Source organism: Prionailurus bengalensis, chromosome X, assembly GCF_016509475.1.
Source record: "Prionailurus bengalensis isolate Pbe53 chromosome X, Fcat_Pben_1.1_paternal_pri, whole genome shotgun sequence".
Lineage (NCBI taxonomy): Eukaryota > Metazoa > Chordata > Mammalia > Carnivora > Felidae > Prionailurus > Prionailurus bengalensis.
Window position 1 is genome coordinate 16,355,846 of NC_057361.1, and position 21,646 is coordinate 16,377,491.

At 37.7% G+C, this 21,646-nt stretch overlaps 1 protein-coding gene across 4 annotated transcripts in view; it reads right to left on the bottom strand.

Annotated features, from left to right (window-relative positions):
- Nucleotides 1-311: 311 nt before the first annotated feature.
- Nucleotides 312-21,646, bottom strand: part of RPS6KA3 (ribosomal protein S6 kinase A3) — a 121,048-nt gene continuing 99,713 nt past the window's right edge. For all 4 annotated transcript variants that reach the window (XM_043570656.1, XM_043570658.1, XM_043570657.1 and 1 more), the window contains 7 exons: nucleotides 20,390-20,479; nucleotides 18,315-18,473; nucleotides 16,155-16,316; nucleotides 13,023-13,099; nucleotides 12,367-12,484; nucleotides 7,043-7,183; nucleotides 312-5,749 (listed from right to left, as the gene is read on the bottom strand). In XM_043570656.1, the coding sequence (XP_043426591.1) occupies nucleotides 5,627-5,749; nucleotides 7,043-7,183; nucleotides 12,367-12,484; nucleotides 13,023-13,099; nucleotides 16,155-16,316; nucleotides 18,315-18,473; nucleotides 20,390-20,479 (870 nt within the window). In that variant the 3' untranslated portion in view covers nucleotides 312-5,626. The remainder of the gene's footprint in view (nucleotides 5,750-7,042; nucleotides 7,184-12,366; nucleotides 12,485-13,022; nucleotides 13,100-16,154; nucleotides 16,317-18,314; nucleotides 18,474-20,389; nucleotides 20,480-21,646) is intronic.

Here is a 21,646-nt window from a genome sequence, read left to right on the forward strand (position 1 = left end):
TGGAGCTCAGTCTGATAATCTTGGACTTCTCCAAGAAAAGCTTGTTTCATCTGTGCCTGGTGATCACTCTGTATGCTTTGAATCATTATTCAAGTTTGGTATTGGGTAAGGTCTATGACTTAGGAGTCTGATGTGATACTCTTTGGGCTAACCAAGACTTTGCATACAAAAATTATTTTGCACTTATTAACTCAGAAACATTCCTGTTTTAAGTTCTATCAGTCCAATATGGACTGATACTATACTTTGGATAGAATTTGGCAATATGAAGGATTATCATATAATTGAAATAACCTGATAAATGACATACATGCATTTATTTGAAACTTTATTATATAAATTTTCATTTCTTTTAAAGATTACAAAACCTGTTCTGTGACAGGAATACAAGCAATATTGTTCCAGGATTATTCATGGATACATCTGAAAGAGCTTAGATTACACATTAATAGTATGATTTGAAAACTTCCCAGATTAAACTCTTAAGTAAAACAATTTAAAGTATTCAGTGATATTTAATCCTTTACAAGCATTTCATAATTATGGCAGCAGGTGCCAAGCATCTGATGTGATTTGACCACCGATAAAAGGTACAACACATAGGAACTCATGATAAGGTACCTTGGGCTTCTGGCATGCCTCACTAGAGAGAAACTAGTATAAAGTAAGATCATGTATAATAGTAGAAAAATACTTGTGATTTTTTTTCTTTTTAAAAACTGTTTAAGTAGATGCCCACCCCATTCCCACCCAAGGCCAGAAATGCAAAATAATTACAACCCTTAGGCGTATACCTTCCCTTTTGCTCAGGGTAAGAGTTAAGATAAACCTAATACATGTACATAATTTTAAGAATTAAAACCTCATCACCCACAATTAATAAGGATGCTAAGGAATGGCAATTATATATATATATATATATATATATATATATATATATATATATATATATATAAAGCTTTAGATGGTAAACTACACTTAGAGAAACATAAACCAAAACCTTTATCCTTATGCCCTTGCTTTGTATTTAAAAGTTCTACTTTAAATACTTGTTTGAAAAACTCAGTATACAGTTCATTCAGTACTATAGTGATAATAGGAGTAAAGATTTTCACTTCCATTAGATAATGAACTAATCTACTTAGACTATTACAGAGACTTCTCCTCTCACATACGTTTACATATTTTGTATTCAAATGGTACATGCTCTCAAGAGGTTTTCTTGAGGTCTGCATCTCTGAATTTAGTCTCTAAATTTTCCTTTCCACTAATCTCTATTCAATGCCATATACTTTGCTAGTTGCTTTGAGAGAAGTCATGGACATTTAAACAGCTTATCATGCACTTCAAGGTTATATGGCAAAATAATGAGGAAAGTGCCTTAAGAGGTAGGAAGTAGACTCTCATCCCAACCCTTGGTATGCCCTGTTATGAACAGTTAAAAGACTAGAATCAAAGTGGTAAATGTGAGACTGATAGTAATACAAGGCTTAAGAAAATTAAGTCGACTTAATTACCAGAATTCTTTGAGAACACTCAGTCACATTGGAACCAGTTACAAGTCACCTGACCACAAAAAATACAGCAGTGTCAGAAGTACATAAAGCACACTGTAGATACAAATTTTTCTTGGCCATCCATATTTAGGTACTATAATTCTGTAGATTCTTCACTAGAAAAAGTGGTTAAACGTGGCTCTGCAGAATACCACAGTCGCAAGAAAGCAAATCTCATTCCTTCATTAATTGGTCTCCACCAATGGTCACTTGGGGAAACCAGCAAGATATAAGCAATCTGGAGGTGAAGAGAGGACTATTTTCACTAATTGAAATATAAATACTGAGTTAAGTCAACTTATCTGTGAAGTAACTAAAACTCAAAGTATACATCTAGTTTGTGAGTCACAAGGAGTTGAAGCTTTTGGAGGGACAGAACTCTAGGACTAGAATTGGAACCTCTTGGTTTAAGCACCACGGGTCAACCATGGAACCCGTTGCATTTGTTAATCACTGAAAACAGACCTTTTCTAACCCTTCACATTCCTGAGATATCTGTCCTAATGCCTTCATAAATCTCACAAACACTTGATACTACATGAGAATTTTCTCTATAAAATACAGTAAAGCGAGCTGAAAAATGTTCATTTATAAAGGCCAGCAAGTAGAGAATTTCAAAGCCATGTTGAGATATATATTGCTGACTTCCATAGTGATTAAGTACATCTGTACCAAGGCTCCCAAATCTTGAATGCTTTTCTGCTCTCATCCCAGGCTGAACCCCTCAGCCCCTTTCCAACCCAACCCATTCTGCCTACTCATGAAGCCGTTGCACCCCACTCCCCTTATAAGTCTTTCCTGTACTGAGGGTGCATGGCACAGCAAACAGGCTAGCCCCACCTCCCATAATGTGTCCTGGCCCCAACAGCAACGACTTCTTAAAATTAGGTGAGAAACGGTTGATTCAAACCCATACTTTGCAGCCCCGGGCATGTGAAATGTGAATCTCTACTGCATACACATCACACCACTCACTAAATGGCTTTTCCCACACATTAACCTTGCAGCATCTTGATTCTGTGCATTGGCAAAATCACTACATTTTTGGATTTCTGGGGTTGCATGTGAATGAACAAATCCGCATCAAAACTGTTAAAGTTAAGGAAGGGTCTATTATTGTACTTAGAAAAAGGCATCTCTATAAATTAGAAGGAGCTGAAATGAGTTATATAAAAAATTAAAAGGACAAAACTTACCTTAATTTAACATCATCACTTGAAAGAGAAGATATAAAACTCATGGTAGTGTAATCCATATTTTTCAGCGTGTGCTTGGCAAAGTTAAATGCAATCTTCAATTCTAGGTATTATTTTGGATTATAAGGTAAGAGGGGGGTTGTAAAAGTGGCCTGATAGTTTCGTTCCTTCTTTCACACTGAAATATCTTTAAGACTGAACTTAAACCTTCCTGGGAGAAGCCCTGGTAACCAGCAAAACTAACTGGTGAAGGGCCCAGAAGTGGACTCAGAAATTAATGAAAAGGTAAACCCAGTGCAAGCACTACATTTAGAGCACAATTGTTGGCCAACTCGCCTGTTTTAAGTCAAAGGCAATAGGAAACCCAGGACCACAGATGAAATAAATTAAGGTTATGAACTGCATTTTAGGCAAAAGCCTTCACTTTTGTGAACATATGACTTGATTTTCTCCAATAAAACTAGCAGCTGGAGTAGGCAAAGAAGGCAATATCTTTGAGAGCAATCAATTTGGCATTCATATACCAGTAGAGTAAATGTCCTAAGAACTATATATATATGATTTGAACAAGTCTGCTCATGGTTGGGTGATAATATGAAGGGAAGGCAGCATGGTGTTACGAGGGTAAAAAACCAAACGAGAAGTCTTTGCTTTGGGTCTTAGGTTCTTTACATGCAACGTGAGAAAGCTGGACTAGATAATTTATAAGGGTTTACACATTTACTTCTGGTTCTAAGATTATGATGGACAAAACACCTAAGCAATTATGGAATTGCAACAGTGTCCAAAATTTGCAAGTGTATCTTTTTTCTGTCCAGAGTTACATTAACATTTTAAAAGTGACAAGAATTTGGGATGGTCATAGTTTGAAATACTGAATAGAGAGAGAAAGGAAAAAAAAAGTTTTCTTTCCAGGCAATGGGAAGCAGCTTTTGATAGTTAGCATTTGTATACTCAAAAATTAAAAAAAAAACAACACTTTCTCCTACTAGATCTTCTGATATCCTTCCTCCTATATGTTTTTTATTTAGAAGATAAACTTACATTTGATTTCGATGTGATAATCATTTTGTGTCACTTAAGCAAAATTAACGTTACAGACTTTCCCTTTCTCTTTAGTTGCACAGAGGAGAAATTAAGAAATGATAAGTGGCTTCCAAGACATTTAACTAAAGTATGCTTTCTTGGCTTTGTACTTTCAAGAGAAGATTTAAAGCTTCAGGCAGGAAAAAAAAAAAAACCTTCTGATGTAAATGGCTTAGTACATGACTATGATCCGTTGGGTACATTTCTGATAAGGCTAAGCTAAATCACTTTCTCTTTGTTCATGTTTTTCATATTATAAATTGATGTATGGTAGATAGCTTGACCAAAATACAGGTAATAATGGATACAAAAGTTTCCTTAATTAAATGAAACTGTGAAAACTACCCAGATTAGATGTAGATAATGAATACTGTAATCGAAGCAGACCCAGTGACCACTATGAAAGCTGATCAGTTCTGAAGTTAAAGGAAAAATTATAGGGCTATAAATCATCAGAAGGAATTCAGAAAACACTCAATGGTGAACATTCACTTAGCCTACCTTAGCTATGATTTCAGGTGAGAACAGATATTGTTTGATCAAGAATGTTTTATTCCCTCGAATAAGAAAGTTTAAATCCAATTTCATATAGAGGCTGGTGGCCTTTATTACATTCAAATTAGTGTTTAATATAGAGCATTGTAATGGGACAGAACTCATTATGATTTACCTTTTTTTTCCAAAAAAAAGCATACTTTTCTTGCAGGTATACAAGAACATGTATCCTGTTATTCATAAGTGAAATTCTGCAACTTGATCTATTTAAACATGAAAGATCCAATGGACTTGAATGACCTGTTGCTAAATTTTCCTTTGCCAATCTCTTCACCATAACTCTTAAAGGCCTGATGTATACTGGCAAAATCCCAAATTATATGCCAAATACTAAATATGGATACTATTCAAGATTAAAAGTGCAAGAACTACTTCCTCAACTAAGGAAAAAAGAACCCTAAGGAGTTGCAACGTATATGGACTAACTTCATAGTTGTACTCTTGATGTCATGCCACACACATGTGATAACTTTCTCTATCATAACAGCTCTCTAGGTTAGTCTGACAAAGCACCTGACTTTAAGAAACAAACAAATGAACGAACCAGTGAAACAGACATGGGGAAAGATATGTACATTTTGGAAGTATTACATTCAACAGCTGTTCCACAATCTGGCCATTTTTAGGGCTGTCCAACAATACTGTTAATCCAGGTGAACTATTTAACCAGATTTAATAGTCAATTGATTAATAATAATAGATTCCAAGTTAAACAAAGCATGTATACATTAAAGAAAGCAGTACAGAAATGTACTGTATATGAACTGTTTACAAAAACATACAAAATGTTGGATGGCACAAGGGATACAGTGCTAATAGAAACGGATTGTTTAAGCTAAGTGCTTAACATAAACTGTCCATCCCTATAACTAACAAAGAATATTTCAGGGACATGAAATATTTCCTATAAAAATAATGCTATATGGTGTAGAGTACTTTATTCAGTGTATTTTTAGGTGGTATTCATATGTTCATTATTCTCGTTGATTCAGTGAATATGTCTTCATCATGTTTCCATTTTCATTTCATCCGAAGCTCCAGGAAAATCTAACTTGCTAACAATCATTTAAAGCGAGAAGAGACGGAAGCAGGAGCAGCAGCAGGAGCAGCAGCATTATGGGTACCAGCTGGGACAGTGTGTGCTTGCAGGTGTCTCTCAGATATGTGCTACCTGTCGCCAGAACTTGTGCTATCAGCTTACACCATGGTACCAAATATCTCACTGAGGTCACTTCACAGGGCTGTGGAGGTGATTTTTTTAATACCTCTCCGCTGAGCAAGAGTAGAACGGCCTACTGGTTCCAAAACCGGCGACTGATTACGGTTTAAAGCAGAATACGTAGCTGCCATGGCACCCTGAAAACAGGAAAGAAAGGTCACAACACAAATGACAATGGGTAGTCACATGTACACAGAATATGAAATTGAGATTCCCCCCTCCCTATTTTCTTCATATGAAAATTTATACAGATTTAATAGGGCTCATAATGAAAACCACCACCCTGGTCAAACCCTCTGATTTACCTAAAGTTGAAGATGCAAATGTGGGTGCCTGAAATTATGGATGAGAAAGGACAGGGATGGTCTTATAACAAGCAGTCCTCACTTTTCTCAGGACTATTCAACTTGTTGTTTCTTTGCAATCCTTTAATGTGAGAGGTAGCAAAGCATGCTCTTTGGAACCTGTATTTTGCCACCACTGGTGACCTTAAAGTTTGTTTTGGGTTTTGCATAAGAAAGTAAAGTATAGAAAAAAATTAGGAAATGCTTAAGCTTATCTGAATGATAAATTCAGAAGTCATTCTTTTTTAAGAATTTTTTTAACATTTATTTTATTTTTGAGAGACAGAGACAGAGCACAAGCAGGAGAGGGGCAGAAGGAGAGGGAGACACAGAATCCGAAGCAGGCTCCAGGCTCTGAGCTGTCTGTCAGCACAGAGCCTGATGTGGGGCTTGAACTCATGAACCGTGAGATCATGACCTGAGCCGAAGTCAGACGCTTAACTGACTGAGCCACCCAGGCAACCCAGAAGTCATTCTTAAACTAGTTTTTTTTTTTTAAATTTTTAAAAAATGTTTTTGTTTATTTTTGAGACAGAGAGAGACAGAGCACGAGCAGGGGAGGGGCAGAGAGAGAGGGGGACACAGAATCCAAAGCAGGCTCCAGGCTCTGAGCTGTCAGCACAGAGCCTGATGTGGGGCTCGAACTCACTGACTGTGCCACCCAGGCTCCCCTTAAACCAGTTTTATTGTGATATTTTGGTGTGTCTTGACTTTTCCTTTTCTTTTTTAACGTTTATTTATTATTGAGAGACAGAGAGACAGAGCATGAGCAGGGGAGGGGCAGAGAGAGGAGGAGACACAGAATCCAAAACAGGCTCCAGGCTCTGAGCTGTCAGCACAGAGCCTGACGCGGGGCTCGAATTCACAAACCATGAGATTGTGACCTGAGCTGAAGTCGGACACTCAACCGACTGAGCTAGCCAGGCACCACGACTTTTTCTTTTCTAAAGCACTCACTATAAGGGAACTCCATTCGAGAAATGGAAACAGGATGAGGGAAAGGGAAAGGTGGTGCGGGCATGGAGAGGGCGGCTCAAAGTCTTCTGCAGAACATGTGGAAAAGGGTGCCTGAATAGGGACACTCACCTTGACTAGATGGGGCGCGTCCTGTCTATTTAGTTGGTATTGCGGCAGTTGGTCCCAGTGGACAATCCAAGGATGCCTGAGCACGAGGGCAGCCGTCAGTCTCTGATGAGGGTCCACATGAAGCATCTTTGACACCAGGTCCTGGGATGGGAAGAATAATAATAAGACAAATTTAAATCTTTCTGTTTGTTTTCCTATAGCCCTTGACACTGGTCAGCATTCTTCCTTAGCTTCTATGACACTATTTTTTCCTGGTACCTAACCTTTGGGCTCAAAGCAATTTGGTCAACATGATAATTTCTTAAAAAAAAACAAAACAAAGAAAAACAAACAAAAGCAAAAACCTAAGTCTCTGTTTTCTCTTCCCTTAGTTAACAGTAATTTTGGTGCATTACAAAGAGTAAATTTACCACATTTATGTATCTTGAAGTACTTTGGCTCTTTTTTTCATCTAGATATTCTGATTTTTCTATACCTTTGTAAGTTTATTTCTAAGTAATTTTTAGCTACAGACTTTTTTTGTGCTGCTAGTAATAATGAAAAACAGAATGTAACTGCCCAATAATATAAATTTAATTAGAGGGCTCCAAATGCCCCCTACAAAAGATTAGAGTTTTTTTTTTTTTTAAATAGGATCCACGTTCAATGCAGGGCTTGAACTCACGACCCTGAGATCAAGAACTGAGCCAACTGAGCCAACTACCAACTGAGCCAGCCAGGGGCCCCAGATTGGAGTTATTTTTATTTTTTCCCACTTCATAAACAACTTATAGGCATTATAAAAAAAAAAATTAAGAACTACAGAGAAGCAAAAGAACATGAAGAACTCCCAGAATCCCATTCTTCAACAAGAGACAAATGCCATCTATCCAAATGCTTTCCTATGCTGAGGTATAGATCCATATAATTGCTAGTTTTATACTTTCAAAAATAACACAGTTACGATTTATAAAAGCCATCTCCAACTTGATTTTTCATTCTGAATGTATCTACTAAGTATCCACTGAAGGCCAGGTATCCTGCTAGGCATTGGGTATTTAGCAATGAATAAGATAAAATGAACTCTAACCTCATGAAGCTTTCAGCCCTGTGAGGGAGAGACAAAGAATCAATTACAAAGCAAACAGTAAGTTCTTGGATGGGATGAATAAAGAGGTACAGTTGAACACAAAGAGATGCTTAACCTGAACAGGGTGCTGTGGCTTTGGAGTGACTTCCTTAGAGGAATGTGAGACCTGAAGGATGAGCAGGAGATGGATTAGAGAAGAAGGCGGGGGGGGGGGGGGGGACAGAGCAATTCAAGTAGGCAGAGCCCTCAGGGATAGGAGAACTTGCCACAGTTAAGGAAGTGAAAGGAACGGGGCAATGTGGCTGTAACAAAATCTGCAAAGGAGACCGTGGCAGCAGATAAAGTGATAAAGGTGAGAAGGGACCAGACCCTGAAGGCCCTTGTAAGCTACATTAGCAAAGTTGCACTTTTTCCGGAGGTAAGAAATCATTTAAAGCAAAGGAGTAATACAGTCATGTTTGTACTTTAGAGAGATTATGCTTACTACATGTGAACGAAAATGGATTGCAGGGTACAAGCCTGGAGACTCCAATGTGAGACCGGTGAGAGTTGATGGCTTCAGGGCAGTATAAGAAATGGAGAAATATGGATGGAACTGAGGTACTTAGAAGAAACAACAGAACCCGGTGGCTGACTGGATATTGCGAATCGAGATGTTATTCTAAGGATTCCTCTGCTATTAGATACTACCAGTTTCTTATTTTTAGTTTTCATTAACAGCTAAGAGCGGGAATAAGTTACTGAACAGAATTAGAAATAAACGGTGAAACAACCAGTAACTCCCCTTCCAAATTCTTAAAGTGCAAAAATGTTCTTCAAGTACATAAAAGATTGCAAAACTGCTGAGGGACACAACAAAACTCTACTATAACTTTAATCAGACCTGCGCATTAAGCAGTGCACTTGGGCCAAGTCACTGAGAACCACTTCTCTTCCTCCTGTTCTGTTATCCTTCAATGGCTATTCCTCCTAAGCTTTCTCGTTAAATGGTGGTGGCTCCCTTGAATTCCTTCCATAGCTCTCATCACTCTGCTCAGATAAGCTCCTTTGTGCTCATGGCTGTAGCTACTCCAGATGATGACAACTTCCAACTCCACAGTCCACCCAAGACCTCTACTTCTTCCTAAAATCTACATCCATATAGCCAGGTGCTTCATGGACACACATCTCTTAATTATATATCACAGTCACATTTCAAATTCTTAATTTCCAAATCTGTAGTCATCACTCCTTTCAAAACTACTTTTGCATTCCACATCTTGGTGAAGGGACACCACTACCCTGCTCGTTTGCCTGACGTGGAAATAAGGACTACATGCTTGCTATCTGCTTCTCCCTTGCTTCTTATGTCCAATTAACCACCGAATCTATTCTGCCTGCTAAATTTCTCTTCCATTTGGCTTAAATCCTGCTACTGCTCTAGTGTAGGTCTTCATCATTCATGACCTGAACTACTGCAAAACCTTACAAGTAAAGTCCCTAATATTAGGTCAGTGAGGAATGAATGAAATAATGTAGGCAAAAGTACTACCATAGTTCTTGGCACATAAATGCCCAGTAAATGGTCCTGTTCTTCTCAAAGCCACATATGAAACATATGGCCCATATGACTGATGACATTCACATGTGCAATGTACTCTTGAGGTGACATAGCATATTGATAGAACCCTCCTTCTTCCCAATATTGTGGGTATTCAATTATCACATTATACTTGCAAATTCAAGTCTTTAAAAAAATTTTTTTTTATGTTTATTTATTTTTGATAGAGAGAGGGAGAGCACAAGCGGGGGAGGGGCAGAGAGAGAGGGAGTCACGGAATCTGAAGCAGGCCCCAGGCTCTGAGCTGTCAGCACAGAGCCCAACATGGGGCTCAAACTCACCAATTATGAGATCATGACATGAGTGAAGTCGGACGCTTAAGTGACTGAGCCGCTTAGGCGCCCCAACAAACTCAAGTCTTAACTGGGCAAATTAGCAAAAGTTGTTAGTAATAATGTAACATTTATAAGAAAGGCTGTGACTTAGATCCCATTTTTATCTCATCCTCACTTTTCTTTTTCTTTCGCCCAAAACAGCATACTGGCATGCAAGTCAATGAGAATGAAATTATCAAAATTAGAGCAAGGTGAGGTTATCTCTAGAATTTATTTAAAAAGCAGGCAGTGGGTAAGCTCTGATACTTCATATGGTGACATTACTTGATATGCCTCACAATTGATCATGGCAATTTGTGGTAGACTCCATGGATAAGAATTACCCCACCACAGAATAAACTTAAACAAGGAAAATTTTCAGGGTGCCTGGGTGGCTCAGTTGGTTGAGTCGGTTGAATCAAGACTCAGTCTTGATTTTGTCTCAGGTCATGATCTCATGGTTTGTGAGATCGAGCCCTGTGCTGGGCTCTGTTCTGACAGCACAGCCTGCTTGGGATTCTCTCTCTCCCTTTCCCCCTGCCCCTCCCCTGCTCGCTCTCTCTCAATAATAAACATTTAAAAAAAAGAAAATGTGATCATGAAAATGCTTAAGATTTTTCAACACTTCTCCAATACCTAGAATAGACCCCAAATCCTGAGCATAATCTACAAAGCCTTTCATAATCTGGGTTCATCAGCTACCTTCTCACGTGTACCCTGTACTAGTCCCATCACACCGTGCACAGCCACCTGGAGGCGTTCTGCCATGCTCAGGCTGTCGTGACCACAAATAGCATGTGCTGCTCTCTCAGCCTGGGATGGAATACATCCTTCTGCTCCCTAAAGCTGCCAAGAAAGTCCCTTCACTGCTTCTGGAAAGCTTTCCTGGAAATCTTTCTGACTGAGCACCATCTGTGAACTTCTTCAACATAAAAAAATGTACCACTGTTACAGCACACGTGACACTGTACTGTATACTTGGGGCCGTCTCCCAACTAGACTGTGAGATTCCTGAGATCAGGAATTCTATCTCAGTCACATCTTTTATCCCTGGACTTTCACTTATTAAGTAGGTTGTAGGTGCTCAATACATGGAAGAAAAAGAAATCCCAGAAAAATGAATCATCTAGTTTAAGAAATGTTATGGCTAATAAAAGGGAAAGGATACCAGGTCGTTTTAAATCAGTTATAAAGCCAAATGTTATCTATATAGACATTAAATTGGCTAACATAGGCTTCATCTCTAGGCCAAAAGTATCAATCGACATTTGTTACATGCCCTATTTACTTACACAATCATCTCACCTCAGGCTTCCACCTCTAAGAGACACCAGCAAGCACTTTTACCAGTAATTATCTTCTTTATCTCCTCTATGTTTTTCTTCCTTGGAAGTGGAAAACTCTGCTCTTCTTTTTTTTAGGTTTTTTAAAATGTTTATTTATTTTTGAGAGAGAGAGAGCACAGGTTGGGGAGGGGCAGAGAGAGGGAAGGAGACACAAAATCTGAGGCAGGCTCCAGGCTCTGAGCTGTCAGCACAGAGCCCGACGTAGGGCTCTAACTCACCTACCTTGAGATCATGACCTGAGCTGATGTTGGAAGCCTAACTGACTGAGCCACTCAGGCGCCCCTCTTTTTCTTTTTAGTTTTTAAATTTTTTGCTCTTCTTTTTAAAAGAGCATTTTCTACGAGTAAAGTGGAAGTAGAGCAGAATTGGAAAGCAAGTCAGCCAGAGGATGGCAGATCTTTCAGGGACAAAGGCTTTTCAAGTGGATTTCAAACAGATACTATAAAACTATACTACTGTTTACTGTGAAGAAGAGGAGACCCCTTTCTACATAATATGGACCAAAAAGAGAACATGGTATAGTCTATTCTAGGGAACAAGGGCTTTGCAATCAACTGTTTAATTTGAAGCACCCACATGTAGCTGGTGGGTAACCAAAAACAAATTCACACCAAAATTCTGGGCCTTGGTTTCCTTCTGTGAAATGGAGATACTAACGCCTATTTTACAGGGTTCGTTAAGAAGATTAAATGGGATAATTTAGGAGAAGTGCAGTGTGAGGCACAGAATAGACACACAAATCATGAAGACAACCACCATTATTATTCATTATGTTTGTAAGTAAGAAGTAGTTTTAGATATATAGACAATAACAAAGCCAAACCAATACCTCTGGGAAACAAATTAATTGGTCCATTTGTGAGTTCAAGTTATTTGGTAACATCACTTCAAAATACTACTTCATAAACAAAAGTTTTTAACTGGCATTATTTTTTCTCACTAGGGATTATGAAAAATTATTTTCTCAAAAGTTTATTATAGGAAGCTATACTTGCCTTTGCTGTGTCTGAAACAGAATTCCAGTAACCACCACTGAGTGAGAATTTCCCGCTGCCTATCCGTGCCAATATTTCCTCTGGTGTATCATCAGGGCCATTTGCAAATGGAGTGTAACTATTTTATAATAAAATTAAAATGTTAATGAATAAAATTTCTTTTTGGTTGGTAATCTTCACATTTCTTTGCAGTATCCAAGAGTACTCTGAGTAATTTAATGTAATACTTCACTGAAATCTCCAAAAGTGAAAAACATCAACATCATGAAGCTTCATAAAGCGCCAGTTCAAGGTATAAGCTATGAACTATTAATTAGACTTAATATATTATAAAATAAATATTTTAAGATATGACATACAAGAATAAAATATTTAAAGTAGTATATATTTATGACATAAGAATACAAAAAAAGGCATGGAAAAAAGTCAAGGTAAGACCTTAAGACATTAGTAAATGGTACATTATAGAAAATCATCAATGATACAGTTATAAATATATATTTACAAATCCACACACACACTACAGGATTGTATTATTAGGTAATAGGAGAAAACATGAAAAGAAGGATATTATAATGCAGAAATGAAAGAAATAAAACTAGATAATTTGAAGAAAATATTGATGAATAAATGCTTGCAAAATATGGTCCACTCACCCAGTAAGCATTGTATAGAGGAGGACACCAAGACTCCATATATCACAAGCAGCATCATAGCCTTGTCGTTTTAAAACCTAGAAAAAATAACAATTAGTATTAATACACCACTGTTTACTTAGAGATGTGAATAGGCCATGAACTACACTGTATCTTCTAAATCAGTGTATTTAAGAAAAACTTCAACAGAACATGATTAGCAAACAAGGCAATAATATATTAACCCTATTCCAAAACATTCTATGACTAATATTTCATATATATGTAAAATTTCATTTTGGTATTTGAATTAGCATTTATTGAGTGCTGCTGTAGCATAGAGAGAACTATAAAATAAATTGAAGCTAAGTTTCTTTCCTTCCCATCCCCACTCCCCTCTAAGTTTCTTATTTAAATGAATATATATTTAGTTTGTATAAGGCTGCAAAACTGGTTACATAAAACCATACTTTTAAGAACACATATGAAAGTACAAATGATAGAGTGTAAAATTATACTTCTACATATATAAAATGATTCACTTGAGCATTTAGTAGTCACCAACTATTCCTAGGAATGAACAGTGATAAACACAAAACACTCTGGTTTCCTTAAGAAAATCAGAATATGGCAGGGGAAATAAATAAATAAATAAATAAATAAATAAATAAATAAAGTTAATAATCCAATGTGGTAAGTATTTTTTGGCTGTTTTTTTTTAATGTTTATTTATTTTGAGAGAGAGAGAGCAAGCAGGGGAGGGGCAGAGAGAGAGAGGAATAGAGAATCCCAAGAGGCTCCACGCTCAGCATTGGGCCCAATGCGGGGCTTGATCTCATGACTGAAAAATCACCACCTGAGCCGGAATCAAGAGTTGCACTTTGACAATGTAGTATTATAACAAAATTATATTTAAAGTGGTCTGAGTATAAAGATGAGGAAAAAATTCATTCTTGAAATGTGGAGAGAAGGAAGGCTAGAGGGCAGCCTGCTTGTACTGGGCCTATAAGTAAGAATTCAGGAGGCAAAGGGCAGAGGCAAGCGAGCAGAGCATGCTTAAGGAGAGGCAAGGATTCAGTGTGGCCAGATCTCTAGGTAGGGTACACTGGAGAGAATGAAAGGCTTTTACATGTATCTTGTTAAGGAATTAAAATATTTTTCCTGTAGGCAATCAGTTGTCACTGAAGCATTAAACAGGGAAATAAAATAAGTAGATGTGTACACCAAAAGGATAACTCAAGGTATAAAGGAAATACTGGTAAGAAGACAGAGTGGAAAAAAGGCCAAATGACAGGAAACAATTTGTATCAAACCAAGTGAAAGGCTGTGAGGAACCACACCAAGGCAGGACATGGATAGAAAGAGATGTAAAGATAAAAGAGGAACAACTTAGTTCAGATGAGATGTACAGGGTAAAGGATAAGAGGTCTAAAATATTTAGGAATCAGAATGGAAAGGGTTTGGTGACCCACTGGATGTAGAGAAATGATAGGGAAGGAGGATTTTAGGAGGGCTTCCAAGTTTTAACCTGGATGACTAAGTGGTGAGTAGGAGACGAAGAGTTAAAAGCTCAAGTCTAAAGAGAGTTTAATTATGGAAGATTTCCTGAAAAAGATGAATTCAGAGGCTTTGAAACAAAAACATCCAATGTGCCAAGGCAAAACAGCTACATGGTGATTTCAAGAAGCAGATTGATTGTCTGAAGCAGAAAACACTGATGGGGAAAAATGAGATGGCTAGATGAAGTGACTATGCTTGGATATGTGTCAGATGCTGTGGGTATGTGGACAAACAAGCAGAGAGTCTGTCCCTCATTAGCTCTAGTACCACCAGAACAGGTGCAAGGAGTCTTTTTAAAAGTATTATTTTATAACTCAAAGTAAGAAAATTACAAATGTTTGGTAAATATAATGCAACCATTCTAACACTACCAACTATTATCATTTTTTGTGAAATATATAATGGTAAATGCACAGACTTTGCAGCCATATTGCTGGGGCTCAAATCTCGACCTGACCTCAAACAAATTATGTAACCTTTCACTGTGCACCTGGTTTCCTATAAGAATTGAGTGAAAGTATTTACTTCACAAAGTTATGATTAGAAGGAATTATTACATGTAAACCCTATGTTGTGAGGATGAAATCAGTTAATACATGTGACTGGCACATAACCCCTATGTTAGGTTTGACTATCTTTTTTTAACTTTATTTATTTGTTTTGAGAGAGACAGAGAGAGCATGAGTGGGGGAGGGGCATAGAGAGCGGGAGAGAGAGAATCTCAAGCAGACTCCACGCTATCAGCGTGGAGGCCAATGTGGGGCTCGAACCCAAGAACCGTGAGATCACGACCTGAGCTGAAACCAAGAGTCAGATGCTTAACCAAGTGAGCTACCCAGGTGCCTCGGTTAACTATTATTTTTTCTTATCTAGTTCATAGTTATGTGTTTTTACACAATGATAATAAAAAGACAAGAAATCTTGAGGGCAAAGCAGTGGATTTTAGATTTGCTACAACGGGGAACAGAAATTTCTTAGGAAAAGAAGCAACTTGATCAAAGTAGGGCTTGAAAAAGACTTCAGTAACACTGCAGCTCTTCTGTGGAATGATCAGAGATCGAGAAAGGGAGCAAGGTGAAATTAGGCCATGGCAGTCATTTGGGGTGTGGTGAAGGAAGCAGGGCCTAGGATGGCAGTTTTGTGAACAGAAGAACCTCAAACTGGTTTTTGAGGATAACAGAGATGATACCTAGTTATGTAGCTAAAGACAAGAAGAGACCATGATGTTTTAGCCTCAGAAATACAGGAAGATGGTGTCAAAACCAGTAAATTAAAAAGGATATTAGGAAAGGATGAGAATAAGCTACTTTCCATTTAATTCCATGCGCTGACAAGCACAAAAGTGTTAGTGACAGTAGACCACTACAGATGATTGATTATGTAGAAAGACAGAAGTTAAGGCAAGAAAAGGACTAAGTAGTAGGGGACTGAGGACAGGATGAACTACCATCAGAAGAAAAAGAGCTGACATTTTATTTTAATTATTTGTTCAGTAAGTCTTCAATTAAACAACTATTAACTACTCCATATTAAACACAGCAAATGAGTTTTTAAATATACTGAAATACTGGAAGCAAATAATTTCACAATTACCTCTGGTGCAACAAAATTTGCAGTATAACAAGGAGTCATGAGAAGACCGTTTTCTGCTCTTAGCTGTTTGGCAAAGCCAAAATCGCAAATTCGAATAGATTCTGGATTGCCAGATTCATCCACGTAAAGAATGTTGCTAGGTTTCAAGTCTCTGTGAACCACCTAATTGAAATACAAATTAAAGAGGTACATTAACAATACAACAACACATTTCCATGATGGAAAATTCTTTATTCACAAACTGTCAAGCAATGTACTTAACAAGAGGATGTGAGTGCTGACCTTCAAATGATCTCAACATTATAAAAGGCTGATAATGTAAGCATAACTCTCTAATACAGAACCAGGGCAAGGAAAGAAGGAAGAAAAAATAGTATGTACTTCCCTCCTCTTTGTCCATTGAGTACGTAGGTTAGGTTAAGGTAAAATGCAAATAGCAGTAATATCTGCCCCTAGGTTATTCATTTATTCAACAAATATTTATTGAATGCCTATCATGTGCCAGGGTATTATATAAGAAGCTCCAGATACCATATTAAACAAGACCTGTAAGATCCTTGCCTTTCCATGCTAGGAGCTTGCACGGTAGTGAGGAAGGCAGAGAATAAACAGGTGAGAGATGCGTCTCTAGAGGAGGTAACATCTGGTCCAAACAAGCTGGAACAGTGGGGGACAGTCATTCTAAGGAGAGGGAACAGCATGTATAATGGATGTATACAACAAACAAGTGCTGACAGGCTCAATGGAACAGGCACTGGGTTTAGGGGTAAAAAGGAAAAAAAAAATCCAGACTTTAAGTACTGCCTATTTAATATCCAAGTGACAACGTCACACATACTAAAAGATATTGTTCCTTTAGATTTTTGTAATATTTCTCCCCCTTCAGTTACCTACTTGAGTACTTCTTTCACATAAACCTTGACATTCCTTATTAGACTTCTATGTTTCTTCTACCACTAAATTCTGAGTCTAGATTCTAATCAATCACCTCAGTTTTAGTTTCTAACATTGAGAACATTACTTCTCCAGATCATCTGAGTAACTAATTACTGCTGAAGCAATGGAAAAGAATATAGAAGACTTAGATGACTGCAAAGTCATCAATTCTCCAGTGACTATGGAGTCCCACTAATTCTTAGCTAGTATACTAGGCAAATCTTGACCAGCTAGAAATCAAGAAGCTCTAGAATGAAAGTGACACTTCCCAGTTGTTAGCTTCTAGGAGTAAAGACAAACAAAATGAGAATAACATATTGAAAATAAACTCCTTAAGAAGTAGTCTCTTAATTTCCTTGTATTTATTTAAAAAAATTTTTTTTATGTTTACTCATTTTTGAAAGACAGAGAGGCAGAGCACAAGCAGGGGTGGGGCAGAGAGAGAGGGGACACAGAATCTGAAGCAGGCTCCAGGCTCTGGGCTGTCAGCACAGAGCCCGACGCGTGGCTCGAACTCACGAACTGTGAGATCATGACCGGAGCCGAAGTCGGATGCTCAACCGACTGAGCCACCCAGGCGCCCCACGTATTTATTTATTTTTTAATGTTTATTTATTTTTGAGAGAAAGTGCGAGCGGGGCAGGGGCAGAGAGAGACATGTGGAGAGAAGATCCGAAGTGGGCCCTGCACTGATAGCCGCGGGCCCAATGTGGGGCTCAAACTCACAAACCAGGAGATCATGACATGAGCCGAAGTCGGACGCTCAAACAACTAAGTCACCAAGGTGCCCCTCTTAATTTCTTTTTATAAGTGAATACAACCCATGATTCTATGGTTGTGCTTCTAAACTTGCAATGGATCTAATTCTCAAGAGCACAGAGTGGCCTAGCAAAAATGGTGATACGTCTTCCTGGTCAGAAGACCTCACTCACTTTTTGTTGGGAAGCATAAGAACTTAATATAAACAAGTCAGGATTTCAAAGTAGCACTTCAACCTTGGTGGGAGAAATTTTAGTAAATGAAGAACAGCAAATAATTAAGCTAATAGTATTTTCCATTAATGCATAAAGTAACTTCTACCTTTGTAATTTTAGTTCAAACATTCAGAAAGAATAGGTAAAAAAAAAAGAAAAGGTGAAAGTGTGTGTGTGTATGTATATATATGTATGTATGTATGTGTGTGCATGCGTGTATTTGTATATATAAAATGTTAAAAAGACTTACCCCTTGTGCGTGAAGATATTCAACAGTTTTGGTTATAGTAAAGAGGACAGCACTGGCCTCTCTTTCGGAGAAAAATTTCTGTCTAAGAATTTTATCCAGCAATTCACCCCCTTTCATAAGTTCTGTCACTACATACACGTATTTTCCATCATCATATACCTGTAAGATTTAACACCAAAATGTCAAAAATTATTTGAGGCTTTACATGTGCTCAGAACAAAGTCTATAGTCAAGGAAATTTTTATTTATCACAACTGATGGAGGATATAAAATTTGCAAGCCATTTTATACATGCAAGAATATTAAAACAGGAATTGATTAGATTGAATGTCAGAAAAATAATCTGCAACTTCCTTCTGTGAAACCTAAGTCATGGCAATCAAAGTAACGATGGGCATCGTATATGAAGGGGTACTGAACTGTTGCTCTCAGGTTTGTTTCTCTTGATCTTTCTATCGATGACAGCGGGGACTATGATTTTCCTGGAACTTCTGCAACTGCAGAACTTCTATATTTACATAAACAGTACAACGAATCAATTCTGGTTTTGATTAAACTGAAATACAAGCTGTGGCACAAATTAAGTAGGAAGATCAAGTAGCAGAAAGATATTCCATCTAACCACACAGAAGCATACAAGTTTCCTCCCAATGCAGAAATAGAAAGCTCATTGTAATTTTGGATTTGTACTTCAGGCAATCCCAAACTGAGATAGCCTCTTTATTAAGCTTCAGTTTCTTTTATTCCCCGTCACCACCGGGTTACTGCACACCTTTATTTAGCTCCGTAAGAGGTAGTGGGTGCTGGGGCCCCAAATATGTAGAAAACAAGGTACCTGTCCTCAATGTTTTTATTCTAGTAGGGAGAAACAGACATAGAAATAAGTTAAAAAAAATGTTGGAGATGCTGTGATAAAAGCAGGGAAAATTTTAGAGACCTTGGAATTTGAAATCAAAGAAGGAGGAAAGATGTAAAAACCAGTAACAGCTTAGGGAGTTTCCAAGTCAAGGAAGAAAGAATTTTCTGTATTTCCTTTTTTATTTAGTTGGTCAGATTCTTGGAGGTTATAGTAATTAAAGAGTCACTTAAGATATGCAGCTTCACATTTTAATGGGACTAAGTTAACATTCTTCTTCTAACAATGAGCAGTGATAAATTAATCTCAGGAAACTGGAGTTTTGGTTAGGAAAAAGGAAGAGTAAACTTTGGAATTCACAAAATCTCAGAGGTGAAAGGCAAAAGGTACCTTAGAAATTCTCTGGCTTAGTTGGCCATGTGACATATCAGGTCTATGACACCCAGATATGGCCTTTGAGCCTATGTGAGCACCATGAGCAAGAGAAGGTTTAATGCTGCCTGGGGAGTTCACACCCTTCGCCAACAGCTCTGGTATGATAAAACCACAGGCAGAAAGGAAAGGATACCTCACTTGTCTAGGGTGTGGCAATCCGAAGAACAGACCTCCTGGAGGAAGTAAGGTTTTAGCAAAGTTTTAGAGGAACGGTGGTTAGCCAGGCAAAGAAGGGAAGTGGTACTGTTCATTGAGGAAATCATAAATTCAGACAGAGCAGCATGAGAAAAGGAGGAAAGCTGAAAGATGTGTACATACTAGAGCATGGTTAGAGCATGGGGTATGAGAGGAAGTGTGAAAACTACTGCAGACAGAGGAAGGCAAGGACTGGAGGTGAGTGGGGGTATGAGATGTAGGTAGGCAAGTAACATACCTGAGTGTTTGCTTTCTCAGGCAGTACTGTGGAAGAGAGTTTGGGGAATCCATAGAGTCTGAGACTAGGTAATCCCTAATACTAATTAATACCCACATGTTCCAGTAAACATAGGTATTAAAAGCAATAATGTCAGTAACATTTTTCTTCTTAAAGCAAAAATACAAAAATTAACTACATAAACATATTTTTCTTTATAGCTGAAATTATGCTACATATGTTGTACTCCAGTCAATTTTTTTAAAACTTACGATATCGAGTTCTTTGTCTACCACATGATATTTGAAAACATTCCCAGAGTGAGTTAGACAACTGATTCAAATGATCGGAGTTAAAGAATTTACTACTTACATCCTTTAGAGTAATGATGTTTGGATGCTGTCCATAACGAAGAAGTATTTCAATTTCTTCTGTTGGGTCTCTCTTGCTTTTATCAATAATCTAAAAGGCAGGTATTTATCATAAAATCTCATGAACTATACAGTCACAAACCTTAAGTATTAAAGCTACAGATCTTAAGTATTATCTTATATAAATACTAGACATATGAGCCATTTATCAACCAGTCTTATTTAAGTCCCTGGCCACACTGTCTAATCAAAATTTGAAAGCCAGTCTAAGTTTAGAACTTACTAAATACTCAAAGGCCTCAAGAAAAGGTACCAAGAACATCTCTTTCTTCCATCCTTGAATGTCTTAAGCCCTTGTAAATGTAGTCAACTTCTAACCCCTATCAATACAGAAAATTAAGGAAAAGACGTATATATGTATATATAATACCACCACTAGCCATCTGTTTACTAAATTACCTTTACTTCCTTTAATAAAATGCTTCAGTGGAAGAACCCATTAGTTGTAAGCTACTTATAAAGAATTAATTAAGAGTTAAGTGGAACAAGCTCATTTTTGAAGCTAGGCAGAAAGCTAAGCAGAAAACCACACCTAGAATTTTACTTGGCTAAAGTTAAGTTTAATTATTATAATAAAGCCCTTTAAAATACTAATGTAGCTTTCCAATCCTTTTATGTCAGCTGTTTCTTAAAAATACATCTCTTAAAGTTTTAATCTGTTAAAGTAATATTATATATATTTTTTAAATTTTTTTTAACGTTTATTTATTTTTGAGACAGAGCATGAACGGGGGAGGTTCAGAGAGAGGGAGACACAGAATCCGAAACAGGCTCCAGGCTCCGAGCTGTCAGCACAGAGCCCGACGCGGGGCTCGAACTCACGGACCGTGAGATCGTGACCTGAGCTGAAGTCGGCCGCTCAACCGACTGAGCCACCCAGGCGCCCCAGTAATATTATATTTTTAAAAGGATAACACGTTTTGCTTTCATTTTGTCCAGAGGGTAGTCTGAAACAAATTTTGTGACCTACATATTTTCGATTTAGGCTTAGTAATTAATGTACACAATAAATAACTCCAATGCTCCAGCAATCTAGGAAAGAGTTTGCAACTCACAGTGTGAGCCAAATCTGCTATCAGAAGTGTATTTAGTTGTAAAACAGTTCCGTATGTGAAGAACAAGGAATACAAACATAGGTGTACACTGTAATCAAATGCAAATGACAGTGTGGAATTAGGCAAATGGATGATTAAGAAGA